Source organism: Ornithorhynchus anatinus, chromosome 3, assembly GCF_004115215.2.
Source record: "Ornithorhynchus anatinus isolate Pmale09 chromosome 3, mOrnAna1.pri.v4, whole genome shotgun sequence".
In the NCBI taxonomy this organism is placed as follows: domain Eukaryota; kingdom Metazoa; phylum Chordata; class Mammalia; order Monotremata; family Ornithorhynchidae; genus Ornithorhynchus; species Ornithorhynchus anatinus.
In genome coordinates, this window is record NC_041730.1 from 129487029 (window position 1) to 129504157 (window position 17129).

Genomic DNA, 17129 nt, shown 5'->3' on the forward strand with positions numbered 1-17129 from the left:
TATTTATTCCATGCACTGGTTTATTGTCTCTGATATAGTTTTACCCCTCTCTGATAGTTCTTCCCTTTCTGCTAACCAGTTGATCAGCCAAAACTAGTTTCTGAGCATGGACTGAGTGCAAAGCACTAATATATGGGAGAGAACATGGGGAACAAAGTATCAATCAATCATTCAATCTTATTTATTGAGTACTTATTACATGCAGAGCACTGTACTAAATGCTTGGGAGAGTACAATATAACAGAGTTGGTAGACACAATCCCTGCCCATGAGGAGCTTGCAGTCTAGAAGGGGAGAGAGAAAATAATATAAATTAATAAATTTGGAATGTCACTGTGTATTGTTGTATAGAACTTTCCCAAGCACTTAGTATAATGCTCTGCACACAGTAAGCACTCAATACATATGACTGAATGAACTGAATGAATTAATTATAGAAATGTACATCAGTGCTGTGGGAGGGAAGAAAAAAGGGTACAAATTAAAGTGCAAGACGGACACAGAAGGGAGGGGGAGAAGAGGAAATGAGGACTTAGTTGGGGAAGGCCTCTTGGAGGAGATGTGCTTTAATAAGGCTTAAATTGCACAACTCGTTGTGGACAGGGAATGTGTCTGTTATACTGTTATATTGTATTCTTCCAAGCACTCAGTACAGTGCTCTGCACAGAGTAAGCGCTCAGTAAATATGATTGACTGACTGACTCCACAATCTCATGATTTATTCAAATAAGTCAATTCAAAGCTGCTCTCATTATTTTTTTCCACACAGAATTGTCTGGTTTCTAACAGTTTCAACAGCTTGGGGTCCATGGGAGAATTCCACAGACATCAGGAAGGAACACGGAAAGAGAACCGGACAACTGGAAGATACGGCAGAGTTAACGTCTTAGCCACTGTCGTTCTATTACTTTGTTGAGCATGCCAGTTGAAGAAAAATGGACATTCTAAGCAACACTTCTTCCCAATCAGAGCTAGGTCCCATTTTCTGTAGGCTTCTAAAATCACCGGGACACACATCTTCCCTGCTGTATTCACAAACATAGCATTATCCTCTACTGCTTCCCCCTACCTGCAATTTATTTTAGTATTTTTCTCCCCCATTAGGATTGTAAACTACTTGAGGGCAGGGACTTGAGGGCAGGGACAATCTCTACTAACTCTATTGCAATCACGTTCAAGAAGCTGCATGGAATGGTGTATAGAGCACCAACCTGGGAGTCAGAATCCCTCTGCCACTTGTTTGCTATGGGACCTTGGGCAAGTCACTTCAGTTCCCTGTGCCTCAGTTTGTCTCAACTGAAAAATGGGGGTTGAGACTATGAGCCCCAAATGGGACAGGGACAGTGTCCAACCAAACCGCTTGTATCCACCCCAGTGCTTAGTACAGTGCCCAGAACATAGTGTTTAACAAATGTTATTATTAGCATTATTATTACTAACTACATTGCTTGGCCCACAGTATGCTCTCAATAAATATGATTAATTGATTGATTGATCCCTGTGTGGGAACTTCTTGAGGTGAAGGAGAGCCCGGGCCTGGGAGTCAGGAGGATCTGGGATCTAATCCCGGCTCTGCCACTTGTCTGCTGTGTGATCTTGGGCAAGTCACTTAACTTCTCTGTCCTCAGTTACTTCATCTGTAAAATGGGGATTAACTGTGAGCCTCACTTGGGACAACCTCATTACCCTGTATCTACCCCAGAACTTAGAACAGTGCTCTGCACATAGTAAGCGCTTAACGAATGCCAACATCATTTCTCTGTGTCTCAGTTATCTCATCTGTAAAATGGGGATGAAAACTGTAAGCCCCACATGAGACATAGACTGTGTCCAAACTGATTAGCTGCTACCTACCCCAGTGCTTACTACAGTGCTTAGAACATCATGAGTACTTAACAGATATCATTATAGAAAAGCAGGTGTTAGTAGTGGATATAGTCTTTCAAGCTTCGCAATACTATCAGGGAATTTTTTTGTTTTGTTTTGGGGGGGGGGGGGGGTTTCAGTCCAGATAGCGCAAAGACAGTGTGCAAATACAGGCCGCGGACAGAAGACCAGTCTGTGGTTACAGAGATGATTCTGGAACAAAATATAGTCACTGAGGCAAGGTTCTGGTGATGTCCCACCTGTCCCCCATAGAATTGATACTTTAAATTGATTTATTTACATATATAGAATCACAGAATGGCTCTGCAGATGTGAATGTGCCCACTTGTTTTGTTCTGTTCTGTTTTGCTTTGCTCTCTTCCCCGTTTAGACTGTGAGCCCATTATTGGGCAGGGATTGTCTCTATCTGTTGCCAAATTGTACATTTCAAGCGCTAGTACAGTGCTCTGCACACAGTAAATGCTCGATAAATATGACTGAATGAATGAATGAATGAACCACCCTAGGGAAAGAGGGCTGAGGCTTACAAAACAAAAATCTAGAATCACCTACAGCAAACGTCAACTCATTAAGTGCTGAAGAATTTAGAAATCAAATAGATTTAATGCCATCCCAGAGACATGTGCCTAAAAGTAAAATGTCATATCTATGTTTAAAGTGGCTATCTGAAAAATCATTGTTTTCCTCTCTCTTGATTGATAAATCTTGTTGATTATCCTTCCTCTATATCCCTAAGATCTACCTTGTCCTCTCTGTTTTTCTTAGTTATAAGTGTCTCCATTCTTGATCGCTATTTTCTAGGATTTCCTCCTAAATAGTAGGAGTTGCCCCAACCCATCCCTTCCCTACTTCTGCCTCATTTTATCATTTAATTCAGAACATGTGCCTGGAAGTCAGAGAACCAGGGTCCTAATCCCAACTCCACCACTTATCTGCTGTTTGACCTAGGGGAAATTACGTAAATTCTTCTGTGACTGATTCCCCATCTAAAATGGGAATTCAATATTTTCCCTAGCTTCTCCTTAAACTGTGAGCCCCATGTGGGACAGGGACTGTATCTGACCTGAACAACTTGAATCTACTCCAATGGTTAGAACAGCGCTTTGCACATAGTAAGTGCTTAACAAATACCATCATTTTCACTATAGCCACCTAAAACTCAAAATGTCTAAGACTGGGCTCCTTATCTTCCCTACCAAACCCTGTCCTCTCCCTGACTTTCCTGTCACTGTGGATGGCACTACCATCCTTCCTGTTTCACAAGCCCACAACCTTAGTGTCATCCTTGAATCCATCCTCTCATTCACCCCACACATCCAATCCATCACCAAAACCTGCCGGTCTCTCCTTCACAACATTGCCAAACTGCTACCTTGCTGGTACAATCTCTCATCATATCCCGACCGGATTGCCGCATCGGCCTCCTTTATGATCTCCCATCCTCCTGTCTCTCCCCGCTTCAGTATGCTTCACTCTGTTGCCCAGATTATCTTTCTACAGAAACATTCTGGGCTTGTCACCCCCTCCTCAATAAAACTCCAGTGGTTGCCTATCAACCTTCGCATGAAGCAAAAACTCCACACTCTAGGTTTCAAAGCTCTCCATCCCATTGCCCCTTCCTACCTCACCTCCCTTCTCTCCTTCTACAGCCCAGTCCGCACACTCCGGTCCTCTGCCGCTCACCCCCTAACTGGGCCTCTTTCTCACCTCTACCTACGTCGACCCCCGGCCCATGTCCTGCCTCTGGCCTGGGATGCCCTCCCTCCTCATATCTACCAAACTAGCTCTCTCCCCCCCTTCAAAGCCCTACTGAGAGCTCACCTCCTCCAGGAGGCCTTCCCAGACTGAGTCCCCATTTTCCTCTCCTCCTCCTCCCCAACGCCCCTACTCCCTCCCTCTGATCTACCCCCTTCCCCACCCCACAGCACTTGTGTATACTTGTACATATTTTTATATTTATTAGATTAATGATGTGTATATATCTATAATTTTATTTATCTATTTCGATGCTATCGATGCCTTTCTATTTGTTATGTTTTGTCTGTCTTCCCCTTCTAGTCTGTGAGCTTATTGTTGGGTAGGGATTGTCTCTGTGGCCGAACTGTACTTTCCAAGCTCTTAGTAGAGTGCTCTGCACACAGTAAGAGCTCCATAAATACGAGTGAATGAATGAATGAATGAACGAACGAACAGTATTACCCCTTCCTCCGTACCTCACTAGGTACCTTCCCCTTAGAGTCAAAATTGTCCTCGTTCATTACTCCTCACCCTCTCTGCTGTGAAATCTCTCCAGAGAGCCTTTTGAAAAGGATTGGGAGTCAGAAGGACATGGAGTCTAATTCTGGCTCTGCCACTTGTCTGCTGTGTGACTTTGGGGAAGTCACTTCACTTCTCTGTGCCTGTTACATTTTTTGTATAATGGGGATTGATTATGAGACCCATGTGGGACATGGACTGTGTCCAACCTGATTAGCTTGTATCTACTCCAGTACTTAGTACAGTGTCTGTCTCAGAATAAATGTTTAACAAATACCATTACAAAAAAGCTTCAATAAGAATCCTGCATTGAAATTTCCCTACCCCGCAAAGAGCATATCACCTTGATTTCTACATGTATTTACCTTCTGATCTAATTTATTTAGAGCAAAATTACACTGTCAGGCTACTGTATACTGTAAAATGTCAGAATAAATATCTCGGCTCTCATGTCATGAATTGCTTTGTTTCTAGTAGTCTAACAAGGAACAGTAATGAAATGACACAATAATAATAATAATAATGGTATTTAAGTACTTACTATGTGTCAAGCACTATTCTAAGGGCTGGGGTAGACAAACGGTAATCAGTTTGTCCCACATGGGGCTCACAGTCTTAAACCCCATTTTACAGAGAAGGAGGCACAGAGAAGTTAAGTGACTTGCCCAAAGTCACACAGCCGACAAGTGGTGGAGTCGGAATTAGAACCCACAACCTCTGTCTCCCAAACCCACGCTCTTTCCAGTAAGTCACACTGCTTCTATGACATGAATCACTCCACTAGCTGAACTAGTGAGCTTATTCTCTGTCCCAACCTAGTTTGTGTCCTTTAAACTGGAATCAACAGCTGAGTTCCTACCCGATATAAATCCTGAAAGAGATCATCTAAAAAATCTCACTGCCTTTTTCAAGGTCTTTCCCTTAACTGCGTCAGAGTGATGAAATACAAAAGAATCCAATGACAGATGAAAGGTTTCCAAGAGAGATCGTCAAGCTTTGCTCTGAGAAAAGAGTGCATTTCAGACCAAACCTTCCCAGGGTTCCCCCAAGGGTCTTCTATCAAGCCTTCTCAGCTGATCATCTCTAAAGCTCAAGCAAGGAACAAGAAAATCAATGAACAGGAAAATGAGTCTTTTCGTCTCACTTTACTTGAGGGCCTTCAAAAGAACCTCCAGTCATAGCTGAGGTCACACACGTATTGGGCCAAGTTCTCACAGTTGACTCTCCCACAAGTGGGACTGATCAGAAGTGGACCTGACATCCTAATCGCTCTCTTCTGTTAGTAATAAATTCAGGGAGGGAAGAGCACAGAGACCAGGTGCCTGGCTGGTTGATCTGACACTTTCCCTCAAGCCAGGATTTTAGATAAAGGCGTCATCCATATTTACCTATAATCTGAATCAGAAATTTCTCAGGGAAAGGGAATCTGGACTGTAGAGCAGCTCGGCTTAACCAGAAAGAAAACAGTTCTGAGAGAATCTTTCTCCCTGGCCAGCCTAGAGACTGAGAGACCAAAACAAACAAACATACAAAAATGATCTCCAAATATCCCCAAGAACAAAAATGGAGGAAGGGTCACACCATCAATTTCTTGGCTGGCTCCTTTCTCTGGTTAAGAAGAAAACCCTGGAAAGCCCTTCATAGTTTTGCATACTCAACATGACAGACAACTGTCTACTCCCACTGTCCGACTCATTTGCTTGCAAGCCACGGTTTGGACTGAAGAAGACAGGGAAAAAGAGCAGGCAGGTGGTCTAATCTTATTGTCCACATTGAGGCTCCTGACCTAACTCTACCATCTGAAGAATCCAGACCGGGTTTTGACTGCTGTTCGGTCCAGGCGGTACAGCCTCTGACTCTCCAGGAGAACTTGGAGAAGGCAGAAGAGCACAACCAGGAGATTGGAAAAGCAAGGCCAGATTTTGAGGGCTGCTGGCTCCACACTCTCACTCTCCAGGAGGAGGGAGAGGAGTTCAAGCAGTAGCTTGGAAAAGCAAGGCCTGATGACCTAGGGAACAGACCCAGGAGCTTCTCTGGGTGTCCTTTCAGCCATCCTCCTGAAACTTGAGGGTGATGTGGCCCAGGAAATCATTTTCTGTGAGAGCCTTGCAGAAATGTCATCCTTTAAGACACACAGATAATAAAAATCACTGCGCTTGTAAAGCACTTACTATGTGCCCGGCACTGAACTAAGCACTGGGGTGGCTACAAGCAAATCAGGTTGGTCACAGTCCCTGACATACAAGCGCTCATAGTCTTAGTCCCCATTTTACAGCTGAGGTAACTGTGGCATAGAGAAGTTAACTGACTTGCCCTTGGACACAGAGCAGACAAATCTCAAAGCCAGAATTAGAACCCAGTTTCTTCTGATGCTCTTTCCACTAGGCCGTGCTGGTTCTCAATCATCCATAATAATTATCCATTTGACTAACAATGGCAGCCTCTGGGTTGTTGGGGAAGGGAGAAGCCCATATTTTCTCATACTTGGGCACCCTGTGGTCCTCCGAACAGGAAACTTTATAATTATCAGAACAGGGAAGCTAACAGATCAGCAGGTAAGTTGTTTATCCATGTCCAGGGTGAAAAGCAGCATGGCCTAGAGGACAGAGCACAGGCCCGGGAGTCAGAAGGACTTGGGTTCTAATTCTGACTCCACCACTTGTCTTCAGTGTTGTAGCTAGGGTAAGTCACTTGACTTTTCAGTGCCCCAGTTACCTCATCTATAAAATGAGGATTAAGATCGTGACCCCAGCACTTAGTACAGTGCCTGGCACATAGTGAGCTCTTAAATACCATGAAGAAGAAGACTGCTGATGAGCAACGCTAAAAAGCAGGTTGGAAGGTAAACGGGCATATAGACATTCTCTGGAGACCCCCTATCCATCAGACTGGGTTGATCTTCGGAGAGATATCTGCCCAAAGAAGAAAATCCATGGCTGCCTTCAGTGGCTGATATTGACCATGAAATTGCACAGAGAAAAGGGGTGGGGCCCAGAAGGATGCTGCCAGGTAATGCATCAAGCAGAAGAGTTAGCTAATTAATTAGTCATGAAATGAATTGTAAAAAAAAAAAAAAGCGAACTAAACAAGTCTAGATGAGGGAAGGCAGCAAAATGTACATTGAGGAAAAATAAAATCATTGAACTGCTCTCCTCTTCTTCTCCTCCTTTCCCTTCCGTCCCCAAACCCGCCACTCTCAAATCCAAAGGTCCGCTTACCTTTCAAAGATGCAACATGAGATAAAGCTTGGGCATAGGTAGCTGTGTTTAGAAGAGTTCCAGGTAAGCACGAGGGGAAGAAAGGGCCAGCTGGACCCACCGTTCTGCCTAGGCTGTTGGAGAGAGAGAAAGCCACTTAGCGTCACTTTGAGTTCCAGCTGCCAGTCACTGGAGAACCCACCAAAAGAGTCACCAATGTGACTTTCCTTACCTCAGTCAGTCAATCATATTTATTGAGCGCTTACTGTATACAGGGAACTGTGCTAAGCACTTGGGAGAGTACAATATAACAATAAACAGACACATTCCTTGCCTACTGTGAGCTTACGTTCTCTCTACGTTGAGAGAAGCAGCGTGGCTCATTGGAAAGAGCACGGGCTTTGGAGTCAGAGGTCATGGGTTCAAATCCCGGCTTGGCCACTTGTCAGCTGTGTGACTTTGGGCAAGTCACTTAACTTCTCGGTGCCTCAGTTACCCCATTTGTAAAATGGGGATTAAGACTGTGAGCCCCACGTGGGGCAACCTGATTCCCCTGTGTCTACCCCAGCGCTTAGAACAGTGCTTGGCACATAGTAAGCGCTTAACAAATACCAACATTATTATTATTATTATTATTAGAAGGGGAGACCGGTGTTAACATAAATAAAACTATAGAAATATAAATAAGTGCTGCAGGGCTGGAGGGGGGAAGCAAGCCGGGGGGGGGATGCAGAAGGGAGTGGGAGAAGAGGAAATAAGCACTTAGTCAGGGAAGGCTTCTCAGAGGAGATGGGCCTTCAGTAAGGCAATGAAAGTGGGGAAGATAGTTGTTTGTTGGCTAAGAGGAGGGAGGGCCTTCTAGGCTTAGAGGCAGAAAGGGACCAGAGGTCAGTGGTGAGATAGATGAGATCGAGGTCCAGTGAGAAATTACCTCTGCTGCACCTCCAAGCTGTCTTTTTTGTTTCTGGTTTGGTCAACGGGCGAAGGGGAATTTATGCTCCTTACTGGTGGAGTCACTTCTGTCATTTGTTCTTTAGACCCTTCCTGGTCAGAAGCCCCTCTTTCAGTCTTCCTCCATTTGGCTCGTCGGTTTTGGAACCAAACCTGAAACACGATGGGAGAGAACGAAGGGTCAGAGAGATGGGGAATCTAACTGGAGGGCAGCATCACCGCCCTAGAATGGGTGTGACTCGGAACCACTGAGAACCCATTTTCCCCTTCACTAAGACGGCAAGAAGATGTATATTGATGCTATTGAGTCTACTTGTTTTGTTTTGTTGTCTGTCTCCCCCTGCTAGACTGTGAGCCCATTGTTGGGTAGGGGTTGTCTCTATTCGTTGCCGAATTGTACTGTCCAAGCACTTAGTACAGTGCTCTGTACACAGTAATCTCTCAGTAAATACGATTGAACGAACGAACCAACCAACCAACCAACCAACCAACCAACGAACGAACGAATGAATGAATGAATGTGTCCTCAAGGTCATAATTACTGATCTTGAAAGTATTTCCTTAATGTTTTTTTATCTCAAATGGGGGGCTGCTGGGAATAGACCATTTTAATGTGGTTGTCCTTTTGAGATGGTTCTGCTAAATCCTGAAAAATACCTTTCTTTTTTTAGCTCATTTGCAGAAATAATAGCAAAGTCCTAGTGAGTTGGGCCTAACACAGTCCAGGGTGAAGCGGGTGGGTTGCTGAAATGGGCTTCTCTAAGCACCTTGTCCAGCCCCGCTTCAAATGTCTCCCACAGTGCGGTTTCCACCATTTCCTTTAGAAGCATATTGCACTTGGAACGGAGTACATCATCAGAGGAAATTCCCTGCTATCAGCCCTGCTTTTCTTTTCCTTCTCATCCTTCCTTTCCTGTCACTAGCATCGTCGTGAAACCTCCTGGCCGATCCCTCTCCTATTTTCCAGTTGCCCTCCTCAAATCCCATCCGATGATGAAAGAAATCCTGGAAGCCCAAAGGATCGGTGAAACCTGAGCTCATTTTCGGGCAACGAACACAGTAGTGTTATGATACCGACGCTGTTAGCATGATCATTTCCCTTGGACTTCGTTTTTATTTTGTTGGCTTTTAATTGCATATATCAGCAAACACTGAATAATGATTTTATCTATATTCTAAATTTAGGGCAGTTAAATGCAAAGCAAAACGCAGACACTTTCTTGCGTCTTAATTGAATGAAGGTCACAGCTATAACAACATTTAATTGAGCTATTTTTCATTATCATATTTTAATGACTTTGCACTGACAGTTCGCCTGCTTCTGAGGAAAGAGCATGATGAAGTCGTTTATTTCCCTATTTAGTTATTGTTTGACAACATCAGCTTCGATTAAGACTCTGCTTTATAGCGCATTAATCATATTTGAATGAGCAAGGGGTACAAATGTAAACATATCTCCCATCCTCTGGGTTGTGCGGATGTCCCTGCGTGAAAGCAGACTAAACAAATGCTTACGACTATTGTCAGTTTGCATAATAGCAAACAATGGACTAAACAACAATTCTCAGCCTCTAATTGTTACCACCCCTATCTCACCCTTGCACCTTTCAGGGAGAAGTTATGATCTCCCACTTCTGAATGCCCAATAATTGTCCCATTTATCTCAATTTGCAGTTCAGTCTTTAGGCAGCCATTGTCAAACCGGCATAAAAAAAAAAAGAAAGAAAGAAAGGACCTAGAGTATCCTGGAAAAAGGAGATTTTCATTTCCAAATAATAATCAGTTTAATTTGCCCGCATATGACCAATGATTCATGTTCAGATTTAATAATCAGGTTCACATAATCTGATTATAGGGGAAATAATTTGTTTACAATCCCCAATTTACTGCTCTAAATTCCATTATCTCTCCAGCCATTGGGTTTTAAGAGATACTAACATGACCCTGGGGAACAAAAGGCAAACTATTATATTTCCTACAATTAGATCTTTGCATAGTCTTAACCCCAAGCCCCTCCATAAGAAGGCGCATACACGGCACACAGGAAACCCCATAAATAAAGCAAACATATAATCGTGCTCGAAGAACGGCCCCCAGGAACGACAAGCGGCCAGTGCATGCGGAGCTATTCGGGCCGTCTCCCACCCGCTGCACATCTGCTGGACTCAGCGGGTTTAGGCACTTAAGGATAATAAGCAGGCAGATATTAAGAACAAATCCTGGTTAAGGCCAGTCACTATGGGCCACACATCGTCGGGCCCAGGCTCGGCTGCCATTTAAAGATTTTTAAATTGCCTGCGTTCTTTTGATCCGCTTTAAGCATCTTGAATGCCAGGGAAGGGAGGAAAAAAAAAAACAACCAAAAAAACAAAGTTGATATGATGCAACTTCTGGAAACCAGATGCTGCCGGTCTTCCAATCTGAAAACATGGTTCCTTACGATTGACCATCCTTGCTCCCAAAGAGTGGTCATAGCTGCTTTGAGAATCACATCTCAGCTCTTTTTTTTTCCAAAGCAAGGAAATGGATGTGCATTGATGTAATTTAGTACCTTAGAGACGCGGACAAATTAGTGTAGAACATTATCACTAGTTAATTATGAATGACCGATTAATCAACCTAATCTAATATTCCACATTATGTTGATGTTATTAAAGTGCATCATGAAAATGACAGATAGTCTTCATTTGCTTTCTTTGGCCAAATGTGCACTCTGCAGTCATGATGTCAAAAAAAGTTTGCCAGTTTTAATATTAGAGAGTTAAATAATTAAAAAGAATGTTTACCTGCACTCTGGCTTCTGTGAGGTTTATTTTCATGGCTAGCTCTTCTCTAGTGAAGACATCTGGATAGTGTGTTTGAGCAAAAACTGCCTCAAGAGCTTCCAGCTGGTTAAAGAGGGGAATATTTATTGATAAGACACTACGGAACATAGACAGAAGCTGGGGAAGACAGAAGCTGGGGCATAGTTAAGATCCCTACAGTCTGGTACCATTTGACTTTGAAACCAAACTGGAGGGTGCTTTTTTGGTGGACGGGGGGAGCCCTCAGTCATCAAAGGAAGCAAAAAAGAAAAAAAAAAGGTCTCGAGAAAGCTATGTCTGAAAACCAAATCACATACGGATAAGACCATTCTTCTACCACCCAGTTTTCACTGCGGCAAAATGAAAAGATACAGATGAAATCTTTCCCAGTTGATGGACGTTTGGCATCTAACTAGGAGACGACTGACAGATCCAATATACAGAGTAATTCAATGGACCTCAGATATTGGGAGGGGAAATACAGTCATTTTCCTGAATCCACGCCCCACTGATTTCACTCATTCCAAAGTCACAAGAGTAAAATTTGGTTACTTGGTTTCCTTTCAGGTACTACAGGACTCTGGCCATTTCCCCAGTTATTGTCAGAGGAGAATATAGTCTTAACATACGGGGATGAAAAATTTGCCTTGTGTTTGCAGCCCAAAGTGTCTTAAAAAAAATTCTAAGCAATCCGCACAATTGGTTCAAGTAAATAAATCCAATTCTCCTCACTGAGTTACTCTAGTCTCTGTTGCATTTTGTCAAATTTAGATGAAAACAAAGAGGAGGGCCTAAGGAGGAGTTAGTTGCTCCTCAGGAGACCCTAAACTGAGAGAGTCAGTACCTGCTGAAGAGTGAAAGTTGTCCTATTTCTACGTTGTTTCCTCCGTAAAAAGCCATCGTCAAAATCTCCAGTGGAGTGGTTCCCGAAGGGTGCAGTACCTACTGGGAAGAGAAACAGTCAGCATGAATGACAGAGTATAGGGGCCAAACTTGTTCACAGTATGTATCAAGTGCTTACTATCTGCCAAGCTCTGTGATGAGCGCTGGGGTAGATACAGGATAATCAGGTTGGAATCAACCCCATCCTATATATGACTTTGGTCTAAATAAGAGAAGATTCCTCATTTTTCAGATGAGGAAACTGAGGCACAATCCCTGGACTGTATGGGGCTAATATTTTGTTCTTTGATGTGCCTCCTTACTAGGGCACTGGTAAAATTTCAACCCTGGACCCAAGAATTCCCATGCAAGAAATAAGATACAACGCTCTTTGTCTTCGAAGATTCCCTTTATTTCCCTCCTAAGACTGAGACTTCAGTCCACTAATCAGTTTAATCGACTGCATTTATTGAGTATTTACTGTATGCAGAGCACTAGACTAAGCGCTTGGGAGAAGACAATATAGCAACCTAACAGGCACATCCCCTTGCCCACAGCTAGTTTACACCATGGCCTAGAGGAAAAAGCTCAGAACTGGGAGTCAGGAGATCCAGATTCTAATTCCCAACTCTGCCATCTGCCTGCTGTGTGACCTGGGGCAAGGCACTAACCTGTTCTGGCCTCAGTTTGCTCATCTGTAAAATAGGGATAAAATATGGGTTCTCCCTTCTTCTAAGACTGTAAATACTGTCCAGTCTAAATGATTTTGTCTCTACCCCAGGGCTTGACACACAATAAGCATAGTTAGCATTCAATAAAGACCTCAATTTGCATTAGTATTATTGTTACAGGTGACCTGCTGGGCCTACTTTAGTGATACCGTGAAACACAGAGGCACAGAAATAAATCTTTGAAGACTCGAACAGAATTCATAGTTCTGGCAGAAACTCTCCTTAATCCAGTGTCTGTTACCCTAGGTTCTGGACATTAAGATACTCCTGGTCCTTCTGTGGATTAAAAGCAATTTAAGGGGATCACTTTATTCTCAATACAGAAGTTGAATTAATCTAATATTATCCCTTAATGATAAAGGAATAAAGGAAAGGAAGTGAAAACACTCAGAACGATTTGAGAAACATCTACATCCAAAGCCACATGGGTTGTATAGAATTACAAATGGATATTATTTGATGATGGTGATCTCAGCTCATCAAGGCTGGTGTGAATCTTCAGTATCTATAAATGTCAATCTGCAAAATGTCTGATTCGAGAGTAGATCCAGTTCATGCTCTGTGGTTTTAAATGGGGTCATTCTTAAATGGACCACCTTGTACCAAATTAATATGGCTCGGGCAAAGTAGTCCTATGCTTATTTAGCAGCATGAGAATCTTCCATCTCAGGAAAAAGGTTGTCCCAGTAGGTCACAACAGGTTTTGGGCATTCACGCAGATTTCCAGAGGCGCACTGTTTTTTTTTTGATCGACTTTACTAGCAGCTAAGGAAAACAAATAATTCCAGTGGCAAAATCTGCATTAAGCGAATTTTTCCCCTAGTAGTCTACGTTAGTATTATCATCACTACTACTGATCTGTGTGATACATATCAGGGGCTCACAAAGTTAGACAACTGAGACACAAAATACTCTGGATGAGAGGGTGGTTCAGTCACACAAAAGCAAAATCCTTTACATTCAGTCCCTCAATCTCTCCGTTGAAACGTTGTTTTTTTTCACAGTATGATTATTCTGTACCACATCATACTTAGATAAAGCAATCCAGAGCAGCCAGCCTACACATGAATATAAAGTCAATCTTCCAGAGAACCAAGCAGCTAATTGACAGATATTCAACTACTGTTTCCTTTCAAAGTTAAAGGATAAGGCCTCACAGGGTTCTCATTCGGGATTAGGTCGGTAATCACATTTCTTTTGAAAACTTGCAAGTGGTGATAATGTGCAAAACTGCCACCTAGTAAATATTTAACTATTCTCTTTTAGAGTTTAAAAGCAGCCAAACATATTGCTCTGAAAATGTGTTCACATCTTAATAATACTCTGGCCTAGCCACACTCCCGTGTACATTTTAATGTGCACACAGAACGTCTTTTGAACTAAAACAATGTGTACCAACTTTTAGCTTTGGAATTTTATATTGTAGGCCTCTGAAACTGAGGTGTGAACTCCCAGAACTGATAATTACTCTACTCTAAAGTCATGGTCTAATACACCTTCATCCTGAATTTATATTAAATCTCAGATTTATTTTCTGCAGAGGAACAGATTTGCACTACTTTCTGGACACAAACCTGCTCAAGATATACCGTGGCTAAATGATTTATCTTATTTTTTGCTATAATTGAGAAGATACAGAATGGTTACCTCAAAACTAGGTGTCAAATACCTAAAATGAGGCAAACCAGCAAGGCCAATACTATCAATTTGCCTTTTGACCCAAAGTGAGAAAAGTATACTAGGAAAGCAAACAAAAAAGTACAAAAAAAACCTCCTTTCAGTAAAGAGACCCTCCACTAGAAGTACTGACCTGTCATTAAATTATTTCTATGTTCTTATATCCCCCAAGCCTTGAATTCTTATAATAAAGATCCTGATAAAAAAATACAATGCTATCAATTTTATAAAAAAAATTACATAGCATTTTGCAAATATTCAAAATAGCACTCAAACTTTTTTTTGGCAGCTCATCTATGTTCACATCTTCATCTTTTTTTCTGAGCCTCCAATTTGGCTATAATTTCTGATCTCCAAGGGCAATCATTCATCTAGAAGAGTATTCATAAGGGCCACTTATCTGAATATATTCTAAACTGGGAATGACATGCTGTGTTGCAAATACCAATATTTAGGTACCTGTTTCAGAAATGTTAAGGCTTAACAATATTTGACCCACTGAATTAGTGTTATCCATTATTTCTCATCTACATCCTTCTAATAGTTTGACTGATATATATATATATACATATATATATATATATATGTAGAGGATACATATATATATATATATATATATATGTAGAGGATATATATATTTCCCCCACTGAATCCTAAGGGGCTAGAAAAGTCTTGTTATTTATCCTGTCAGATATTTTGTTCTCCTCGCGAAAAATCCAAGAACCGCCACATGGAACTATACCTCTATTTTCACAACATCCTATCTCGCAAAGTGGGACGCTGACTGAAACTTGTAAAACCTGAAAAGGAGTAACTCAAATGGTCTAAACATTAGCTCTATTCCAGGCCTAAGGGCCAAGGCTAAAACAACAGCTTCAAATAAAAGTTGTCTGCCACCAGGCCCACGCTAAAACCATAGCTTCAAATAAAAGTCGTCTGCCTACATACTGTGTGAACCCTTAAATCGAGATATCTCTCTGTATCTCTCTTCTGGCTGGATGCTTTCTTCTTCTGGAGAGCAAAATCATCTTCTCTCTCCCTCCTCCCTGCCGGCCACGGGGGTCGCGACTGCCCAGTGAAGTGTTTGCCATCGAATGACTTCAAATACCCCCAAAGCTGCTCTTCTAGGGAACTCATCTCGTGACTTTCAAAGTGGAAAAGGGTAACCGGCAACGGGGTGGCTCCTGGGGATCTGAGGGAGACTCCCCAGCCCCATTTTTAAGGGGACCGGAGAAAGCGGTTTGCAAATATTCCGTAAACTGGGGAACCACAGGGCCTGGGGCTGCGGGAAAAACCTTCTCCAGTAGATGAGCTTGAGCAGGCCGTTTAACCTGGGGAGCCTGGAGGGAGCCCTGCCGTCCCCAAGAACTCTTGGGGAGGTTGGGGAGGAGGGGAGGATGGTCCCCAGCGTTGTAGCAGTGCGGCAGCAGCAGGAGCGCAGCGCGCTGTACTGTTGTCATGCAACAACTCTACAGGGAGTTCCCCTTTTTCCCTCCCGACGGCCCCGGGTGTCCAGAGTCCATTCTGTCTGGCTGGCTGGCTGTCCAGGGACACCGGGTTCCTCCTATTTCTTCCCCAGCCTCTTGACTCTGGAAAAGAGCGCTTGGCTAATTCTATTCCCGGGCTCAGCTGAACCTGCAGAAGCAACAGCAGCTGCTGCTAGAAATTGGGGCGAGGGAGAGGGGCATCACGATCTTAAAAGGCTAACACCCCCCGCCTCCCATCCCACTCGGCCAAGTCTTTCAACACCTTCAATTTCTCCCCTCTTCCGGCTCGTTTGAGCCCACGTTTGGAAAATAGCATTAAAGATTTATGCCGCCCCTTTGGCTTCGGGGAGGCGCGTTTAGAAAGTCTCCCGATTAAAGGCGTGACACCAACATCTGTGCTGGGAGGGGAAAATCAGCTTTTCCTTCATAGCCCGGGGCTGAGCTGGAAGACCTAGCCTCAGAGGGGAGGCAGGTGGTAGGATGTCACTAGGAAAAAAGAGGGGAAAAAAAAAGGCAGGCAAGCCGCTCCCATCACAAATCCAATTTAAAAAAATAAATAAGTAAAAGCCCCGAACCTCTAACTTGAACACCATCAGAGCCGCTTGAGTTCCCCTTTATTGTCCTGGTGTACTCTCCCGAGCGCTTAGTAGAGTGCCCTGCACTTAATAAGCACTCAATAAATAGGACTGGCTGATAGACTCATCCCTCTGTCCCGAATTCCATCCCTGGCGTTGGTTTGCCTCCTCGGGGGTCTCCCTGAACGTCAATGAGGTTTGCATGGGTTCAGGGAACACGGAAATACCCCCGGCAAGCCCCTCCAATTTGAAGCCCTTTTGTACTTACACGTATTTGTCCGACAACACTCACCCTCTAATTGCGGAGGACAGTGGAAATAAAACATCGCCAAATTGGAATCGGGCGTGAGCTTTCGTCCAGGGCTGCAAAACAAATAACAGAGGGAATACAGAGGGAATGGGGGGGGGGGGGGGTTGCCTTTATGCTTTTTCCGCTCCACCCCATCCATCCACCCCAGGCCCATCCATCCTTCTTTCGGAAAGTCAGGACTTTCTAAAGCCAAGTTGGGCCGCTTCAGAAGACACTACGAAAATCAAACACGTACGAAGACAGCGATGAGATTTCACAGGCAAAAGCAAAGACAAACCTAAGGCTAAAGCGGCCTCCCCAAGTTATAATAATAATAATGTTGGTATTTGTTAAGCGCTTACTCTGTGCCGAACACTGTTCTAAGCGCTGGGG

General features: G+C 43.3%; 1 protein-coding gene across 1 annotated transcript in view; it reads right to left on the bottom strand.

The window, feature by feature from the left end:
• The window catches only part of DRGX (dorsal root ganglia homeobox), a 43090-nt gene extending 26317 nt beyond the window's left edge, over positions 1 to 16773 (bottom strand). Inside the window, exons 1-5 of the mRNA XM_029059221.2 lie at positions 16740 to 16773; positions 11940 to 12037; positions 11078 to 11179; positions 8272 to 8444; positions 7362 to 7474 (exon numbers count right to left, since the gene is read on the bottom strand). Coding sequence (XP_028915054.1) covers positions 7362 to 7474; positions 8272 to 8444; positions 11078 to 11179; positions 11940 to 12037; positions 16740 to 16773 — 520 coding nt within the window. The remainder of the gene's footprint in view (positions 1 to 7361; positions 7475 to 8271; positions 8445 to 11077; positions 11180 to 11939; positions 12038 to 16739) is intronic.
• Positions 16774 to 17129: the final 356 nt, after the last annotated feature.